Source organism: Oncorhynchus mykiss, chromosome 28, assembly GCF_013265735.2.
Source record: "Oncorhynchus mykiss isolate Arlee chromosome 28, USDA_OmykA_1.1, whole genome shotgun sequence".
Lineage (NCBI taxonomy): Eukaryota > Metazoa > Chordata > Actinopteri > Salmoniformes > Salmonidae > Oncorhynchus > Oncorhynchus mykiss.
In genome coordinates, this window is record NC_048592.1 from 11,643,010 (window position 1) to 11,663,854 (window position 20,845).

Below are 20,845 nucleotides of genomic sequence, written 5' to 3' on the forward strand. Positions count from 1 at the left end.
TGCAGTCAGAATGAAAAGCAAAGTAGCTGCATTTACATTTGTTTAAGTTGTTTTCTAGTTACATTTATTTGGATACATCCATAACTGTAAGGGGTGCGAAACTAGTGGCAGTGAAGTCAGAGGCAGGAGAGCAGAACTAGGTAATAGCCGGAGCAGTTTAATTTCAAAACCAACGGCATAAAGAAAAAATCAACATGGGTACAAAACCCGACGCGCACCAGTAACCATGTGCACAAGCACTTACAACAAACAATTCCACACAAAGACATGGGGGGAACAGAGGGTTAAATACACAACACTTAATGAGGGAAATGAGAACCTGGTGTGTAGGAAAACAAGACAAAACAAATGGAAAATGAAAAATAGATCGACGATGGCTAGAAGACCGGTGACGCCGACCGCCGAACGCCGCCAGAACAAGGAGAGGAACCGACTTTGGTGGAAGTTGTGACAATAATAATGAGGCACGATTTCGCCTGGCATAGAACATGTGCTCACTTGTCAGGACACTGTTGTTCAGAGGATCTAGCCAACACACACAGCTAACACAATAACTTCAAATTAAAGCTGGAACAACTGAAAAACTAGCTGCACTTCGTTTCGTTTGACCTTTTTTCAAATGACTTCTTTGTATGTATCCATAACAATTATGCCAGCTGATTCATGATTTCGACTGGCTGAGAAACGCTGCCTGTCTCTCTCGTCCCGACTCCAGACACGTTCATTAATATGGAGATCGAATTTGAATATTGAAACAATGTTGAAAATGTCAGAGAGACAGACAGCATGGTTAATACAAATCTTTGCTGTTGAAAACGAAATGTTAGTCTAAAAGAAATGTGAGATAATGCTTTTCATAGCCGTTGTGGAGATCAAGTTTATAAATTGCTTGGCTGAGCTGATGAGACAGTGGATTGCGCAGTCAGATTGAACAGAGTGAATAGGCATTTTAACCTCATAGATTTAGCCGGTGGTAAATTGTGGAATTAGACACTGGCTGGAATGCGATTTTAACCAATCAGAATTCAGAATTAAACCCACCCGTTATAATAATAATCAATCCAATTTCATCATGAAAAGGGGAGACAGATCAGATATTTTCCATGGAGTGTGTTGGTTTAAAATAGCATCATTAGGCTCCCCCTGACTCCCTCCTACACTGCAGTGCACCCTTGGTCTGCTTTCCAGTGCAAGACATTTCCTCTGATACACTGCCCATGAGACATTATGTTACCTGGCTGAGAAAGAGAGGTGTATTCTATCAAACAAATGTAACAATGCCTCTTTAATCTTTCATATCTAGGGAGTAGGGTATAGCGTACACACCATACAATGATTTAATGTTGAAAAAGCAACTATAATTGATTACTTTGTTCAGTGTGATGGTAATGGCGCAATAGTGTGAGACAACTGTATTTCCTAGAAAATAATATATTTAGTGCTTCTAAAACAAAATGTATATAGAAAAATACATAGCAGAATATTAAAAGTCTGGGTGTGAGACAAGGCTACAGTGCAATACAGTGAAATCCAGACAATTGAGAGCTGAAGAAAAAATATATGTCAAATAAAACTCAAAACTCAAAACAGAGACACAAAAGCTTGTAGTTGCAAAATCACAGATAAATGAATTTGCCTGGCTCAGAGAAGCTGTCAGTCTCGTCAAGTTCTTTCTCACATGGCACATTGGAGATTTCAAAAAAAGACACAGAAACATTGTTGCACAGGTTGGAGAGGCAGGCAGCAAGGTTTAGACAAACAACAACTGTTGCAAACCAAATGCTATGGGGGAAATATTGTCTAGACGCTTTTTTTCCAGGGGAGATGAAGTTTATGAATTGTGGTACATTTATGGTTTAGCATGTGGCACAAAACCTATTCAAGTCATGGGACCAATAATAGCATTTTTCGCGATACATGACCAAATCATCCGAAAGTATCTCAAAGTGATTGTGAAACCCAACAAAGCAACTTATACATATTTTGAACATGATGCATGAAAAATTATAATATCGGTCCCATGACTTGAACTGGATTTGTGGCACAAATGCTAAAACGTTGGCATGTGGAAATAGTGCCAGGGAAACTAAACCAAAGCATGGATTGCTGTCATACCTTGTCCATAGACTGCTTACAGCAGGTGTGTCAAACTCATTTCATGGAGGACCTAGTGTCATTCATTCCACGGAGGGCCAAACTCATTCCATGGAGGGCCTAGTGTCATTCATTCCATGGAGGGCCAAACTCATTCCATGGAGGGCCTAGTGTCATTCATTCCATGGAGGGCCAAACTCATTCCATGGAGGGCCTAGTGTCATTCATTCCATGGAGGGCCAAACTCATTCCATGGAGGGCCTAGTGTCATTCATTCCATGGAGGGCCAAACTCATTCCATGGAGGGCCTAGTGTCATTCATTCCATGGAGGGCCTAGTGTCATTCATTCCATGGAGGGCCTAGTGTCATTCATTCCAAGGAGGGCCAAACTCATTCCATTGAGGGCCTAGTGTCTGCAGGTTTTTGGTTTTTCCCTTTCAATTAAGCCCTAGACAACCAGGTGGGGGGTTCCTTACTAATTAGAGCACACACTTGCACACTGCACACACTCTGTCTACATATTTTCCACTCATCTTGGCAAACACAGAGACAGATTTCATTTTAGCGTGCCACCATCTTGCTTCATGGAGGAGTTTTTGGAAACATTGCATGCGCAGTTTGAGCTACTCTAGGAAGTGATGTTGCAGGCAAGGTCAGTGCTGCCCCTTCTCATTGAGAATCTCAAGTTGAAGGCAGACCGGGATACTGCAGGCTGCCGGTAGCCACTAAATTATCCGTATACCTTCTCCTGTGTGCGATTCTAAAATAATCGGCTTAAGGACATACATCTGGTGAAATAGAATCAAGGATTGGGACCATTATTGATTTAGATTGCAGAACTCCAGTTAGCCTTGAACTGCAATCCTCAATGAGAGGGGGCAGTCGTTCTCCCCTGCTCCAACATAATGTGATGAAGACTGAAAGGGAAAGGGGATACCTAGTCAGTTGCACAACAAAACATTCAACCAAAATGTGTCTTCCGCATTTAACCAAACATATTTGAATCAGAGAGGTGCCTTAATCGATGTCATTGGCGCTGTTGTTGGGGGTTAACTGCCTTGCTTAAGGGCAGACTGATGTGACCAAAACAATAATAACACACACAAACACACACACACACATACACACACACACACACACACACACAAACACACACACACTCACACACACACACACACAAACACACACACACACATGCAAACACATACATGCAAACACATACATACACACACACAGATACACACACATCTCTGGCTCTGCAGTTATTTACATCATTATTTACAACACCTCTGTCTGTTTTATGTCCACAAAATAGGTGAGGAAGGCCTCTAGACCAGACCCAAGGTATGACATTAGAGAGAGGGTGATAAGGTTGCAATATATTGTTGCTATGATTTTAGCATATACTTTAGCCTATACTTTTTATAGCCTATAAATACCCTCTTCATAATACATTGGAAGCACATTTATAACGCCTCTATAGTCTGACTTAACGGACAAGTTCACTGCTTTTGTTTTAACAATTTTTCATATATTTTTTTTACAGAAATGGAATGTTATAGAAGTGTACTGTAAATACACATTTTTTTGTGATACTCCCCATGCTCATTCTGCAGTTGCAGGGGCACCCAGAACACTCAACTAAGTTGTTTTAGAAACGGCAATGCTCTCAGTATAGTGACGCAGGTCTTTAGATGTTGTACACATGAAATTGTCTAAGGGCTAAGGGCTGTTCTTATGCACAAAGCAATGCCGAGTGCCTGGACACAGCCCTTAGCCGTGATATATTGGTCATATACCACAACCCCCTGAGGTGTCTTATTGCTATTATAAACTGGTTACCAATGTAATTAGAGCAGTGGAAATAAATGTGTTGTCATAACCGTGGTATACGATCTGACATAACACGGCTGTCAGCCAATCAGCATTCAGGGCTCAAAATGTTACATTTCGCAACAACAACAACAAAAAAATCTTCTTCTGTATTTTTCTGTCCTTAATTGTAAATAACATCATGAGAATGTGTAGCGCCATACAGAAAATGTTGAGAGAGACCCATTGGAACGTCAAACCTGGTGACCCGTTTACCTGAGAGAATACATGAGAATATACACCAATGGTCCTCCCTACGGATGACGTCGGAAATCCCTTCCATTTCTCTTGCTTTCCTTCGAGCGCCTCGTATTGTGGAGCTACACAGCCTGGAGAGGAGGAGCTGTCAAACTTACAAGCAAAGGAAAAGTCCTTCAGTAGACGCCAGCTCACAGTTTCACTGTAAAGTTAGTTGAATTGTAGACCTAATTAGTATGGACTGACACAGTTTTCATTCGGAGAGGAAAAATGAAGACGAGTTTAAAAAATACCATGGCTACACAGTTTCAAATCTGGATCGTTTTCACCTCTTTAGTCTCCTTGGTCTCGTGTGCTTTACCGGAAAAGAAAGGTAAGACAACGAACTTTGATGTGCTTATGTTAGCATATTTTACGGAACATTTTTTGGTATCCGAATTGCTTTTCTTTAAATTATCAACGAACGTTTAGGTATTTCACTGCCGTGAGCTCCATACAAACTCTCAACGATGTAGAAACTCCAGACAGCCTGCTTGGGAAAGAATCCAGGAGAGAATAACTCTTCCTGGTTATTACTTGTCTGAGAGTATGTAGGACACTTGTGAAAAATAGTTAACTCACAGTGTATTATTCTCGTATATATCGACGATATACTTTCATAGTAAGGTAGGTCCAGTTTGATGTGCCAAGGAACACAGGAATGGACCAATAGACCACTACAGCGCGGACTACAGTACGCCTTCCATGCGAAACGCAGCCGTAGCCAACGCACCAGAATATTCACTCCATTGATGATGCCCGGGAATGGAGGAGAGTTGTTTCGTAATGGCTTCCACTGTACCATACTTTGAATTGCAACATACACTGAGTGTACAACACATTAGTAACACCTTCATAATATTAAGTTGCACTTCCTTTCCCCTCAGAACAGCCTCAATTCGTTGGGGGCATAGACACTCTAAAAGGTGTGGAAAGCTTTCCACAGGGATGCTGGCCCATGTTGACTAACTGCATTGCTTCCCACAGTTGTCAAGTTGGGTGGATGACCTTTGGTTGCTGGACCATTCATGATATGCACTGGAAACTGTTGAGCATGAAAAAATCCAGCAGCGTTGCAGTTCTTGAGACACTCAAAGTGGTCTGCCTGGCGCCCCCTACTACCATACCTTTAAAGGCACTTAAATATTTCATCTTTTTCATTCACCCTCTGAATGGCACCCATACACAATCCATGTCTCAATTGTCTCAAGGCTTAAAAATCCTTCTTTAACCCGTCTCCTCCCCTTCATCGACACTGATTGAAGTGGATTTAACAAGTGACATCAATAAGAGATCATAGCTTTCACCTGGTCAGTCTATGGCTTGGTCCTATTGTTTTGTAACCTCAGTGTACAAGTTGGAGAACATCATTTTGCACAGTATACATAATTTACGTACGTAAAGGACAAATCCAATTCCACTTTAAAATGTATGTACAACAAAAACCCGCCAAAAAGAAAAATTAAACCATACAACTCATGCACAAGACAAGGCCTGCCTTTAACAACAGAAAATTGTACAAGAAACAGTGCAGATCCAAAATTTGGCAACAGAATGACGGCACAAACAGCACAAACCATCATTCTGTTACCAAACGTATAATCAACAAATAATCTGTTTTAATTGATGTATGAAGCAGGTTTGCTGTAGGGAAAACAGTGAAGGTCTTTCTCATGGCCTTGTTCTAATGTATGAATGTACAGGGTTATTGTTAACTAGACACAAGTGGAGCTGTTATGTCTGCTACTCTAAACTATTTCATTTGTCTGTGTTCTTCAACCATTGTAGATTGTATTTTAACCACAGTACAATTGTAATGATTCTAAAGTAGACAAATGAGTTTAGTTGCATGGCACATTGAAGGTGTTTTTTGGTTTGTGGGTCTTTCCCTACAACCCTCAAACTCTACTCTGGACCTCGAAGCCAGTTCCACTGCTTTAAAAAAAATGGTCCCCCTCTAATCAGGTTTAGACCTTGGACACCAGGTAGGTGCAATTAATTATCAGGTAAAAAATGATTTAGCTCCGGACCTCGTAGGGTAAGAGTTAAATAGCCCTGCCCTACAACATGTACGACTTCTGACACCAATTTAGTTTGCTTCCTCAGTAAGCATGAATAAACTAAGTAAACAGAAGCTTTGAGAGGCAGAGTAAACCAGGAGGCGATAGGACAAGCACCCAGTGAACTGTATGTCATCCCTCAGCTGACAAGAAGGCCAATGTAGTCTTTTGTGGTGGCAATGTCGTGGGAGAAAATCTTTACGGAGATCAAAACATTTATGTTTCATTTTAGTAATGTAGGCTAGCTAGCAGATGTTATTATTTAGAGTGATTTACAATAAGTGGCACTCAAACTAAGAGGACAAAAACAACAACATCAATAACGCAGACATGCTAATCACAGTGCTTGGATGAAAGAGTAAGATTCAATGTTCAAAAACATTATCACCCAAAAAGTGTGTCCTAATGTGCAGAATTCAAGTCTATTATATTTGTACAACACTGGTTTGTTTACTCACATCAAGCCAGTTAGAACAGAATATAATGGTGGAATGACTCCATATATCCCAGGAGAGGCAGGTGGAAGAAGGTGGAAGCCTCTTTAAGCCTTCATAACCTTTAGATCCATTGTTCATCTATCATCATCAAGTCTTATTATCCTGTCCCCCAACACCACTGTAGCAGATAACAATCACAGCTTTCCAACCCATGCTCCCTACAGAGTGCCTACAAACCGTGGTACCTGACTAGAACCAACAACCCATGCTCCCTACAGAGTGCCTACAAACCGTGGTCCCTGACTAGAACCAACAACCCATGCTCCCTACAGAGTGCCTACAAACCGTGGTCCCTGACTAGAACCAACAACCCATGCTCCCTACAGAGTGCCTACAAACCGTGGTCCCTGACTAGAACCAACAACCCATGCTCCCTACAGAGTGCCTACAAACCGTGGTCCCTGACTAGAACCAACAACCCATGCTCCCTACAGAGTGCCTACAAACCGTGGTCCCTGACTAGAACCAACAACCCATGCTCCCAACAGAGTGCCTACAAACCGTGGACCCTGACTAGAACCAACAATCCATACTCCCCACAGAGTGCCTACAAACCGTGGACCCTGACTAGAACCAACAACCCATACTCCCTACAGAGTGCCTACAAACCGTGGACCCTGACTAGAACCAACAACCCATACTCCCTACAGAGTGCCTACAAACCGTGGACCCTGACTAGAACCAACAACCCATGCTCCCTACCGAGTGCCTACAAACCGTTGTCCCTACTGAGTCCCTATAGAGTTAACAAGTGCAACAGGTTTTATCAGCCCGTTCTAGCAAGTTCTTCTCCCAGTCCCAGCCGGTGTTCACAGAATCATAACAAGTCAGGCGTGTTTGTGAGCCAAAAGACAGATTTCCTAAATATTTCAGAGCAGCTAAACAAACTGGAAGGCGCACATTGGCACCCTGTTGTAAAAGAAGTGAAACGACCCTAAATAAGGCTTTTAGAGAGTCAGTAGTTGCCTGACTGGAGAGTTAGTCTTTTTAAGGTTCAGTACACAGAACATTAGTTTAGAAAGCTGGCGATGCATAGAATTTTGCAGAATTTCAAGCCCTGCCATAGAGTGATTCCTCCTAAAACCAGACACACAAAAATGTACCATGATTTGGGGTATTTTCACAAAATGTAATCCATAGAATAGTCCTTTGGCGGAAGGATTGTTGACATACGCTGCATTCGGAAAGTACCAAACATTGTGAGAAATTACCGTATGATATAGTCTGTTCATTTAACATCATTCTCCTCATTTTGGCTGATTTCAAAACAGCCATCTTAAATGTTACAGCTATGTCTCATCAAAGAAACTGAGAGGTTCGGATTGGAAAGGTATTTGGTATTTGGTTAGGATCCCCATTAGCATGTTGCGATAGGCAGCAGCTACTCTTCCTGGGGTCCACACGAAACATGAAACGTGTAATAATACAGAACATTAATAGACGAGCACAGCTCAAGGACAGAACTACATATATTTCAAACGTCACACACAACCTACATATTATCAGTACATCCACTTAGGGGAGAGGTATCGCTTAATCTGTTTTTTTAAACCAGGTTTGCTGTTCACTGTGTGTTGGAGGTTAACACTTTGAAGTGATATGAGTTACTCAGTAGAGAGAGAAGATGCCAAGAAAGTCGCATTATGTTAATGATGTTGTGGCTTGTCTTCCACATCAAGTCATAAAAAGAAATAAATGTAGCCTACTCAAAACGAAAAACTTCTGTGTCAGCATTTTCCTAGAATTTCTCTAGAGTTCTAGATAGACTATTATTTTTCTGTCCTGGGGCTAAATGTCAGTGTTGAACTTTTTCAGCAGTGGTGGCAAAGTTAGCATGGGATGTGGCCAATGTATGTATTTATATTTTTTCTTATCTTGGCCACAGAGACTGTGAACATTGTACCATTTTAAAGTTATTTTCCTGCAATTCTACAGATTTTGTCATGGGGCTGAGAGAAAATGTGCAGTTTGAAAGCTAATTTTATGCAATTCTACACATCTTGCCATAGCTTATGCTGTGTTCTTATGCTATCTAGATGATCTTATATTAAAATACTTTATATGGCTCCATTATATTTTCTATATACTTTATCTGGTTTTAAGTTAACACGGAACATTTTACCATCTCCCCCAAAAATTGTCAAAAATACGTGCCGGCCCGCAACTGCTAAATGGGTATAGGGGAAACACTGGGTGGGAGAAAACCACTAACACAACCCCACAGTACTGTTCTTCATGCATAAGTGACAATAAGAAGGACTGAAAGTCCTGCCCGAGTTTGCTCTGGGGATGTGAATGCATTTAGTAGATGTTGTTATCCTGTATGCATGGGGAAGACATCAAGGCAAGGCAGTGGGCTACTGGGCTCCCTCTGTCCTTGTTGAGCAGAATTGGAGATTTGATAATGCACTTAGCAGCGATTAACCATCTCCCACAGGAAGTAGGGCCTGTCAGCTCTGTCAGTCCTACTGTGACATCCAAGCGGCCTGGCTACCCGCTTAGTGGTTGTGGCGGGATTTAGGTATAACTCGTGTTGAGAGAGATCTTCTAGTTTTCCTCCCTGCAAGTTGGCACCAGCTTGGTTCCAGATCAGTTTGTGCTGTCAGTCTGACTTTATTGCTGTCCTTGTCACGCCAAACAGGCTACTTTTGGCGAGGCCTTTCCCCTAATCAACATGAATGGCATCTAGCCAAGGTCTTTCCTAATACAATATTTGGTGAAAAATATCTTCTGGATGATCTGAGATATCTTCTGATGTTCCTTCCTGCACTTCATTGGTATTAATGATGATAAACTGTCGTCTTCTGTGAGAGGACGTCAATAGAACCCATAGAATTATCATCATCCACCCGGAAGCAATCATTTCAGCAATTATACATTACCGGGCTCGGATGCATTTCAGTCAGTGTGTCTTCCAGTGGATCTATATTTGGAGAATTCCATACTGGTTAAGATGACTATTTTTGCAGTCATTAACAGTTTTCGATCGGTAGAAAGGACACATTGAAAGACAGGCATTTTCAGATGGTTGACATTTTCTTATTGCAGGCAGTCCTAAACACTCCTATATTGTCAATGTGTCATTTCATCACCCCTCCCCACCCCAAGCTGTCAGAGAGAGAAGAGATATGGAGGGTAGTAGAGTTCCCCTCAGCAATATTCTGCTATTCCCAGTTAATAGGTGACTGGAGCTCTTGTATGGCTATCGGTCTAGGCTGTGAGTGAGTGCAAGTGAGATGTGTAAGTATACATCCAGTCAAAGTGCAACAAACTAAACTGCTATCTTTCAATGAAGCTGTGTGAGTGGTATAGTCAGACTGTAGTGTATCTCCCCTGTTCTTGTATAAGAAAATATGACATAAAGGCACAGCAGGCGCTGCAGGTGAAAGATTATGTTCCGGTCTGACCTGAGGAAGACCTAAGGGTCGACATATTGTCAATAAAGCATAGATTGCGTGGTGCTTACTACTAGCTTATTTATTTTGTTTGCCACTTAACTCCTATACTATTCTTCCACACCTTCTATCTCAGTGCCACTGCACCGGACCAGAATCCTTAGAATCCAGCCATCATCCATTGTTTTCCATCATTTCCCATAACGCATTCCTTTTCTTTTAATATCGTCGTCGTGAGTGAAATATAGATTACAACACTTTAGTAACCACAGAAACAGCCTGGTTGTTCATTAGAATCAAAGAGGTGCTTGCCTGGCCATTGTAGCCGCTCTGACAGACCTGGGTTTAAACAGTATTGGTTGTCTTTCAAATATTTTGAATGTTTGATCCCTTTGAGTGTTTGATCAGTGCCAGATACAAAGGGTTTGCACTTTTGGGACAATCCCGTTGTTTCCATTGCGCCAGGCGAGCTCGGTCAAGTGCAGCTAAAGTGCTTGAAAGAAAACAAATACTATTTGAACCCTGGTGTGCTCTCTGATGACCTTCCCAGATTTCTCATCTGCTCAAGCCATTGTTGTGTATATGGCTTGTGGAGCATGGCCATGAGAGCTAACTGCTGCCTGGAGGGAAACCAACTCTCCCTCTCTGCTTCTCTCTTTGATAATCTGCTCTACCTCAGAGTGGCAGAGAGAGATTTCATTTTGTGAGACGAGTACAGTTTCACAGAGGGACAATGGTGGCTTTGTAGATTGCAGGTATCCAGGAAGGAACACTGATACCTCTGCTGAGGACTCTGATCTATGGCCGACATGAGCAGGGGCACCCAGCTGTGGTTCAAGGCCATATCTGGTCTTGAAGTGCTGTTAGAAATATCACTATATGTGTCTTCGTAAGCTGAAGCTATAGGACCTGATTTCCATTCTGTCATTAGGACACCATTATTTCCAGCTTGTTATCATTAATATGGCTTCTGTCCATTTTTGCCTTCATGGAAATGAATCAATAGGTGTCATGATAAGCAGGTCCAGAGCTGTTAGGCATACCAGATGGTAGGGGTGTGAACTAACGTTTAAATAAAATTCGGACCCTTAAAGGTCATGAACAGTCAATCATGTTTTTCATTAAGTTGGTTGATATTGAGATGAAACCAGATCAAAGTATGATGAAAAATGATTGTTGCTTCTACATTGATGAAGTTTGATCATAAAGTTGCTGGTTCCCTCTGTAACTGACAATTAACCTGTCAGGGAGCTGGAGGGAGATACACCCTCCTCCATGTCAAACACTTGGATTCAGGAGGCGGGATTATTAAGGGGATAGGGTGACATCACCCTAACTCTCATTTTAATACACCAATGGTAACACAATATTCTCTTATCTAATTTAAATAAATACTGCCAACATCGGAGAAGGCATGTTTGCAGAGGGGTATTGTATATATAGCTAGATGTCTACTCTACTGGTGCCTAAATTTGACTGTAGGGTGTCATCAAATTCAATAAAAAATGTACACTATTCATCTATGGCAAAGATACTTATGTCTCCCCTTTCATCTGTGCCTGGTGTTAGCTAGTTACTGGCTAGCTAGTTCTTCAGCCAGCATGGAACAAAAGGGGGGGAAGGGTTGTTCAAAACTCTGACACAGTTGTCATGTCAACACATCCGTCAGTGCTCCTGTGAACCGCATCACAAGAGACATGCCAAACGGGAGACCTACAGTAACAGTCTGGACACACCTACTCATTCAAAGGTTTTTCTTTATTTATACTAGTTTCTACATTGTAGAATAATAGTGAAGACATCAAAACTATGAAAAAGCACATGGAATCATGTAGTAACCAAAAAAGTGTTGAACAAATCAAAATATATTTTATATTTTATATTGTTCAAAGTAGCCACCCTTTGCCTTGATGACAACTTTGTACATTCTTGACATTCTCTCAACCGGCTTAATGAGGTAGTCATGCATTTCAGTTAATGGGTGTGCCTTGTTAAAAGTTAATTTGTGGAATTTCTTTCCTTCTTAATGCATTTTAGCCAATCAGTTGTGTTGTGACAAGGTATGGGTGGTGTACAGAAGATAGCCCATTTGGTAAAATACCAAGTCCATATTATGGCAATAACAGCTCAAATAAGCTAAGAAAAATGACAGTCCATCATTACTTTAAGACATGAAGGTCAGTCAATCCGTAACATTTCAAGAACTTTCTTCAAGTGCAGTCGCAAAAACCATCAAGCGCTATGACGAAACTGTCTCTCATGAGGACCGCCACAGGAAAGGAAGACCCAGAGGATAAGTTCATTAGAGTTAACTGTACCTCAGATTGCAGCCCAAATAAAAGTTCAAGTAACAGACACATCTCAACATCAAGTGTTCAGAGGAGACTGCGTGAATCAGGCCTTCATGGTCGAATTGCTGCAAAGAAACCACTACTAAATGACACCAAAAAGAAGAAGAGACTTGGGCCAAGAAGCATCAGCAATGGACATTAGACCTTTGGAAATCTCTTTGGTCTGAGATTTTTTGGATCCAACCAACGTGTCTTTGTGAGAAGCAGAGTAGGTGAACGGGTGATCTTGGGGAGGGGCCAACCTGAATTTGTCGAATAAAAACTCGTTTTAGTTCTATTTTACAATTGTTTGGACTAATGATTCCACCCCTGCTCTTTCTCTTCGCTAATGATGCAAGTGTGTTCAGTCTTTGGTCTGTTGCATGTAGAATATCTTAGCCTATTCATTGATCATAGGCTCTGCTTTACTGAAGTTGCGAGACATTGCAAGCCAAGAAATTGCAAGATACATTGTTCCATTGGGACATACAGTTTTTGATTGCCAATAGATAGGCTTAGTGCGAGGGTTTGTGTTCTTGGATGTACGGCAACTAATAAATCTCCATTCCAAAAATACTGAATCTTAACCTAGTGGAATCGAATCTTGACACTCAGAAATGGGAGTCGACACCAGGAGTTGACGTACAAGGAGTCGAGGAATTAACAGTTGGAAAAATGGCAGAGAAAGACAAGCGACAACAATGAAGTCCTGTATGGCAATACTTTGAGAAGTTCAATGAGAAGGAAATGCAGACTTTGCCAGGTGGAATTGAGGTTGGCCTAAAGTAATGGTAGTACAGGTCCAATGCTTAACCATCTGAAAGGGACGCACCGTGAGACCCAAACCATTGCTGGAAGCAGAACAGCTGCATTGTGAATTCACATGGAATTTAATGTATTTTTCTTATAGTTCAACGGGAAACCGATAAAACAATGGCAGTTTAAACGTCAAGAAATGTTTTCCATCCCCTACCAGATGGTCAGCAGTGATTTCAGTGAAATATTATTCAGTTCTAATAAGGAAATCAGTCAAGAAATAAATTCTATGGATTTCACATGACTGGGAATACAGATATGCATCTGTTGGTCACAGATACCTTTTATAAAATAGGTAGGGGCGTGGATCAGAAAACCAGTCAGCATCTGCTGGGACCACAATTTGCCTCATGCAGCGTAATACATCTCATTCTCATAGAGTTGGTCAGGCTGTTGATTGTGGCCTGTGAAAAGTTGCCCCCCTCTTCTTCAATGGCTGTGCGAAGTTGGTGGATAGGAACTGAAACACGCTGTCATACACGTCGATCCAGAGCATCCCAAACATGCTCAATGGGTGATATGTCTGGTGAGTATGCAGGCACATGGAAGAACTGGGACATTTTCAGCTTCCAGGAATTGTGTACAGATCCTTGTGAACGGCCGTGCAATTTTCATGCTGAAACATAGTGATGATTGAGGATGAATGGCACGACAATGGGTTTTAGGATCTCGTCACAGTATCTCTGTGAATTCAAATTGCCATTGATAAAATGTAATTAAGTTCATTGTCCGTAGCTTATGCCTGCCCATACCATAACCCCACCACCACCATGGGGCACTGACATTGACATCAGCAAACCGCTCGCCCACACGACGCCATACACACTGTCTGCCATCTGCCCGGTACAGTTGACACTGGAATTCATCCGTGAAGAGCACACTTCTCCAGCGTACCAGTGGCCATCGAAGGTGAGCATTTGCCCACTGAAGTCGGTTACGACGCCGAACCGCAGTCAAGTCAAGACTCTGGTGAGGACAACAAGCACGCAGATGGGCTTCCCTGAGATGGTTTCTGAGTTTGTGCAGAAATTCTTTGGTTGTGCAAACCCACAGTAATTATCAGCTGTCCGGGTGGCTGTTCTCAGAATATCCCACAGGTGAAGAAACCAGATGTGGAGGTCCTGGGCTGGCTTAGTTACACATGGTCTGCGGTTGTGAGGCCGGTTGGGCGTACTGCCAAATTCTCTAAAATCACATTGGAGCAGCTTATGCTTTATTACAGACAGAAATAATTCTCAGCGCCAAAACTTGAGACATATGTGACATTGTGCTGTGTGACAAAACTGCACATTGTAGAGTGGCCTTTTATTGTCCCCAGCGCAAGGTGCACCTGTGTAATGATCATGTTGTTTATTCAGATTCTTGATATGCCACACCTGTTAGGTAGATGGCTAATCTTGGCAAAGGAGAAATGCTCACCAAAAGGGATGTAAAGACATTTGAGAGAAATAAGCTTTTTGTGGAAATGGAACATTTCTGCCGTCTTTTATTTCAGCTCATAAAACATGGGACCAACACTTTACATGTTGGGTTTATATTTTTGTTCAGTGTAGATATGCTTTGGAGAAGGGGCTTTGTCTACATGTAGTTACTAGAGTTGGGCGATATGGACAAAAAAACATATCGCGATAAATTGTCTGAATTGATGCGATAACGATAAATGGAACAATAAGTTTATAACATTAATGTGCATCAAATTAATTGTTTTATTATCCTTTAAACTACTAGTTTTATGGTTGTAGCCATCAATTGTCTCATTAATCATCACCCATATTACAAAACATATTTCATTTTAATCTTCTCTCTAGTATAGGCTACTTATCGCATTGAAGGATATCAGCAAAATGCCTGGGGATAAGTGATCGGTATGGTCGGTGTCGATCATTTTTGGTTTATTGTCCCAGCACGAGTAGTTATTAATTGAGGTGATTTCAGTCCTTTGTATTTACATGGTAACAGAGTAATGGAGTGCTTTTATAGCCTTTCCATGATCCAGTGGGTCATCTGTGGCTGTGTGAGAGGCTCCAGTGGAAAGAGACGCAGGAATTTAGGCTGGAAAAACGAGCTAAAGGCCCTGCTGCTATCTTACCATCTCAACAGGTGCAGGCAGTATCGTGTACCAGGAAAACAGCCCATTGCTCACTTGAGTTCTGCGACCCCTTATACTGATTGCGATGAAGTCATATTTGACTAATAAAAAAAGTTGATCAGATAACACAGACTGTGAATTAAATGCTTTGACTGAGTATTTTTCTTCCCCATAAGCAAAATCACTGTCAATATCCTTTATTTTATTGAGGCATGTTATCACAGTATGATTGCGTGCAATTATGTTTTTTCTCTCCAAATATTTCGATTAGTAAGGTTAAAGCGTACAGATAACCTATAAACTCTGCATATGCTGTAACAGTAGGCCTGTTTAAGTATATAGCAGCACACAGCTTTTCAAATATTGAACTGCAATAATGGCACAAACATTGGCAGTTGTTCTTCTATGTTGTAAAAGATAAAAGACCTATGGCCTAAGTACAAAAGGGGTTTTATGTAATACCATATAGATGTCAGCTAATCGAAAACTTAAAGAACTCACTTCCAGTTCCTTGCCTGTTATTTGGCTGTTTGGTTGGCTAGTAGACAAATGAATGTGTTTTCCACTGTGGCCTAGGTATATCCTGTGGGTCCTTCTCTCTCTCCCTCTCTCTCTCTCTCTCTCTCTCTCTCTCTCTCTCTCTCTCTCTCTCTCTCTCTCTCTCTCTCTCTCTCTCTCTCTCTCTCACACACACACGTTCACTCTTTCACACCCTCTCTCTCACACGCTCTCTCCTCTTGACTCCTCTCACAACTAAACCTGGCTCTTCAACAGATGAAAAAGTGACTGGAATCTTTCTTCTCTATCAACCAAAAAAGGATGATTTTAACACCTGAAAATCAAAGATATACAAACAACCTTCAGAAAAACAGGGTCAGATTCTTGACATTTGGTTTGGAATATTGCCACATTTCCGTGCTATCCCTCAGTTGCCTAGTCTTTTCTTTAATCTTCATACACTCCCTAACACATTGCATCATATTTAGATACCAGAGCCTGGAATTTCTCATTTTCTCATCATTTGAGGTGTGGTAACTTCAGTAACAAGCCTACCCTTGGGTCTTAAAGCAGAACATTTATGTGGAATATGGCTTGCACAAAAAGGATTCCCCCATTAGGAAGAGAACAATAGCTCCACAAACAAAACAAGTTGCCTTTGCTTCCCCAAACCGTCCTTGGGGCTGGATCAAGGGAGGTGGCTGTCTGATTTCAATAATGGGTGCGCTTTCCTAATACCAATACCTACATTTTAGCCTCTTCCTGTGTGGTCCTCCCATCGGTCTAATAAACAACATGGTTATATTCAAGCTCTATATGAGTCATGTGTTTGTTTCAGACCCCTTTACTTTTTCCACATTTCGTTACGTTACGCCTTATTCTAAAATTGATTCAATAAAAAATGGTCCTCATCAATCTACAGACAATACACCATAATTACAAAGCAAAAACAGTTTTTCAAACATTTTTGCAAATCTATTAGAAATAACATACAGAAATACTTTTTACATAAGTATTCAGACCCTTTGCTATGTGACTGGAAATTGAGCTCAGGTGCATCCTGTTTCCACTGATCATCCTTGAGATGTTTCTACAACTTGATTGGAGTCCATCTGTTTTAAATTCAATTGATTGTGCATGATTTGGGGAGGCATACACCTGTCTACATAAGATCCCACAGTTGACAGTGCATGTCAGAGCAAAAACCAAGCCGTGAGGTTGAAGAAATTGTCCGTAGAGCTCTGAAACAGGATTGTGTCAAGGCACAGATCTGGGGAAGGGTACCAAGGTCCCCAAGAACACAATGGCCTCCCTCATTCTTAAATGGAAGACATTTGGAGCCACCAATACTCTTCCTAGAGCTTGCCAAACTGAGCTTAAGGGGGAGAAGGGCCTTGGTCAGGGAGGTAAGAACCCAATGGTCACTCTGACAGAGCTCCAGAGTTCCTCTGTGAAGATGGGATATCATTCCAGAAGGACAAACATCTCGGCAGCACTTCACCAATCAGGCTTTTATGGTAGAGTGGCCAGACGGGAGCTTGGAGTTTGCCAAAAAGCACCTAAAGAAGATTCTCTGGTCTGATGAAACCAAGATTGAACTCTTTTGCGTGAATGGCAAGCATCATGTCTGGAGGAAACCCGCCACCATCCCTACAGTGAAGCATGGTGCTGGCAGCATCATGCTGTGGGGATGTTTTTCAGCTTCAGGGACTGGGAGACTAGTCAGAATCGAGGGAAAGATGAACTGAGAAAAGTACAGAGAGATCCTTGATGAAAACTGCTCCAGAGCGCTCAGGACCTCAGACTGGGACGAAGGTTCACCTTCCAACAGGACAATGACCCTAGGCACATAGCCAAGATAACGCAGGAGTGGCTTCGGAACAAGTTGCTGAATGTCCTGGAATGGCCCAACCAGAGCCCAGACTTGAACCCGATCGAACATCTCTGGCGAGACCTGAAAATAGCTGTGCAGCGACGCTCCCCTTCCAACCTGATAGAGCTTGAGAGGATCTGCAGAGAAGAATGGGAGAAACTCCCCAAATATAGGTGTGCCATGCTTGTAGCGTCATACCTAAGGCTGTAACTTGAGGCTGTAATCGCTGCCAAAGGTGCTTCAACAAAGTACTGAGTAAAGGGTCTGAATACTTCTGTAAATGTAATATTTCATTAATATATATAAATGGGGCGCCAGGGAGCCTAGTGGTTAGAGCTTTGGACTCGTAACCGAAAGGTTGCAAGATCGAATCCCCGAGCTGACAAAGTAAAAATATTGTCATTCTGCCCCTGAACAAGGCAGTTAACCCACTGTTCCTAGGCCGACATTGAAAATAAGAATTTGTTCTTAACTGAATTGCCTAGTTAAATAATGGTAAAAATATATATATTTTTGCTAATATATATATATATATATATATATATATATATATATATATATATATATATATATATATATATTTTTTTTTTTTTAACTTTTTCATTATGGGGTATTATCTGTAGATTGATGAGGGAAACAAATTATTTAATCCATTATAGAATAAGGCTTTAATGTAACAAAATTCAGTCTAGGTGTCGTAATACTTTCCGAAAGCACTGGATATAGTTAATTTGTCCATTTGTACATGCACATTCTTATTCTCCTTATGTTCTGAATCTATAATTGTTGAGATTCGGCATGTTTGCCTTCTAATTTCCCTCTGAGTTGTAGATCGAGGCTTGTTTTATGATATCCTGATTTTGAGGAATTCCTATTCACTGTATAATGCACTACTTTTGGGTAGAACCCCGTCTGTCTGTCCGTCTGTCTGTCCGTCTGTCTGTCTGTGTGGTTCAATTTCTGCCCCCCAAAAATGCCCTCCTGGAAATATTTTATGTAGTAATTTGAGATTTTCCCCTGGTGTCAGACAGATACCTGTTGGTCTCTGTTGTAATGTGTATATCTGACGTGTGACCTGTGATTTGTCAGCCTGACAAGCCAGTCTGACTGCTGTAAAGCAGATGTGATTTTCCACACCTGAGGCACTTTCACGCTTACACTGTCTCTCAGAGAGAAAACATTTCCTCTAAACCTCATGTAAGGCTAGTCTCTAAACCTCATGTAAGGCTAGACTCTAAACCTTATGTGAGGCTAGACTCTAAACCTCATGTAAGACTCTAAACCTCATGTAAGGCTAGACTCTAAACCTCATGTAAGGCTAGTCTCTAAACCTCATGTAAGGCTAGACTCTAAACCTAATGTGAGGCTAGACTCTAAACCTCATGTAAGACTCTAAACCTCATGAAAGGCTAGACTCTAAACCTCATGTAAGGCTAGTCTCTAAACCTCATGTAAGGCTAGATTCTAAACCTCATGTAAGGCTAGACTCTAAACCTCATGTAAGGCTAGACTCTAAACCTCATGTAAGACTCTAAACCTTATGTAAGGCTAGACTCTAAACCTAATGTAAGGCTAGCCTCTAAACCTCATGTAAGGCTAGACTCTAAACCTCATGTAAGACTCTAAACCTTATGTAAGGCTAGACTCTAAACCTAATGTAAGGCTAGTCTCTAAACCTCATGTAAGGCTAGACTCTAAACCTCATGTAAGGCTAGACTCTAAACCTCATGTAAGGCTAGACTCTAAACCTCATGTCAGGCTAGACATAAAACACATCGTAGATGATTTATGTGAAGGCGCCTGTGTGTGTATTTTAGATAGAAGTACAGGGCAATTCCACGGTAACATGATGCTGAATGATGCTGAGACTTAGGTGTTTCACTTTAAAGTATATGTCAAACACAAATCTATGTTAAAAGGTTTTTAGAACTCATCCTGGTGCATAGAGTTGTATGGTTTGTTTAACTTGAATATTTAATTGTTTTTTGTTTGGCATACATTTTAAGTCTCAGCATCATTCTGTTACTGTGGAATTGCCGTACATCATTTAAAAGTATACAAATGTACAGTACATACACTCACCGGCCAATTTATTAGGTACACGGCCACGTTCACGAAAATGGATCGTCCCTACAGACAGTGAGTCACGTGGCTGTGGCTTGCTATATAAAGCAGACAGACTGGCACCGAGGCATTCAGTTGCTGTTCGATTGAAAGTTAGAATGGTCAAAACGAGTGACCTAAGCAACTTTGAGCGTGGTATGATCATCGGTCCTAGGCACACCTGATCCAGTATCTCAGATATGACCGCCCTCCTGGGCTTTTCACGCACATCTCAGTGTCTAGGGTTTCCTGAGAATGGTGTTATCAAACAAAAGATGTACAACTTGCCTGCTAAAGGTAAAATTGTCTTGCCTCAACCCGGTAGAGAGAACTCAAATGTCTTACAAAACCAAGTGTACAAACAGTTGATTCAGGTGGAAATCCTGTCATGTCTTGTCAGTGAGTTTTCATCGCTTGACTACATGTAACTACAGAATGGCATGTTTTCTTTCCCCATGATGGCAGTGCATGCTTTATTTCAATGGGTGTGGTAAAATAGTTGGTCCAGGCCTATATAACTTCAAATGTTCTACTAATGCTGCTTTCAGTGCATAGAGCCTGAACATTTTTGCAGACGAATAGCCATTGTTTGGTCTAAACGTGACAGAATTTTAAACACAACTGATTGTGCTTCCCGCAAGGCCATGGCTGAAGATAAAACCTGAGCCAATAACGTGATATTATTGCTCTTAAGAATTCCACTGTTTCTACTGCAAATACATTTGTCTTCCCAGGATACCAACACTGACAGACTTTCAGCCCGGATAACGTTGCATTTTGTAACCCCATTTATCTGCCTGTAAACCGTCAGAAAACCACAGTACTATCACAGTCAAATCCAAATAAAACAAAATGTTAATTGTCACCTGCTTCGTTAACAACAGGTGTAGACTAACAGTGAAATGCTTACTTACGGATCCTTTCCTAACAACGCAGAGCTAAAGAAAAAAGATAAATAGCAACAACATAATGGTGACACA

General features: G+C 41.4%; 1 protein-coding gene across 1 annotated transcript in view; it reads left to right on the plus strand.

Annotated features, from left to right (window-relative positions):
• The first annotated feature begins 4,262 nt into the window (after positions 1–4,262).
• LOC110508550 (epidermal growth factor receptor) overlaps positions 4,263–20,845 on the plus strand; it is a 55,428-nt gene continuing 38,845 nt past the window's right edge. The window contains exon 1 of the mRNA XM_036966310.1: positions 4,263–4,538. Coding sequence (XP_036822205.1) covers positions 4,436–4,538 — 103 coding nt within the window. The 5' untranslated portion in view covers positions 4,263–4,435. The remainder of the gene's footprint in view (positions 4,539–20,845) is intronic.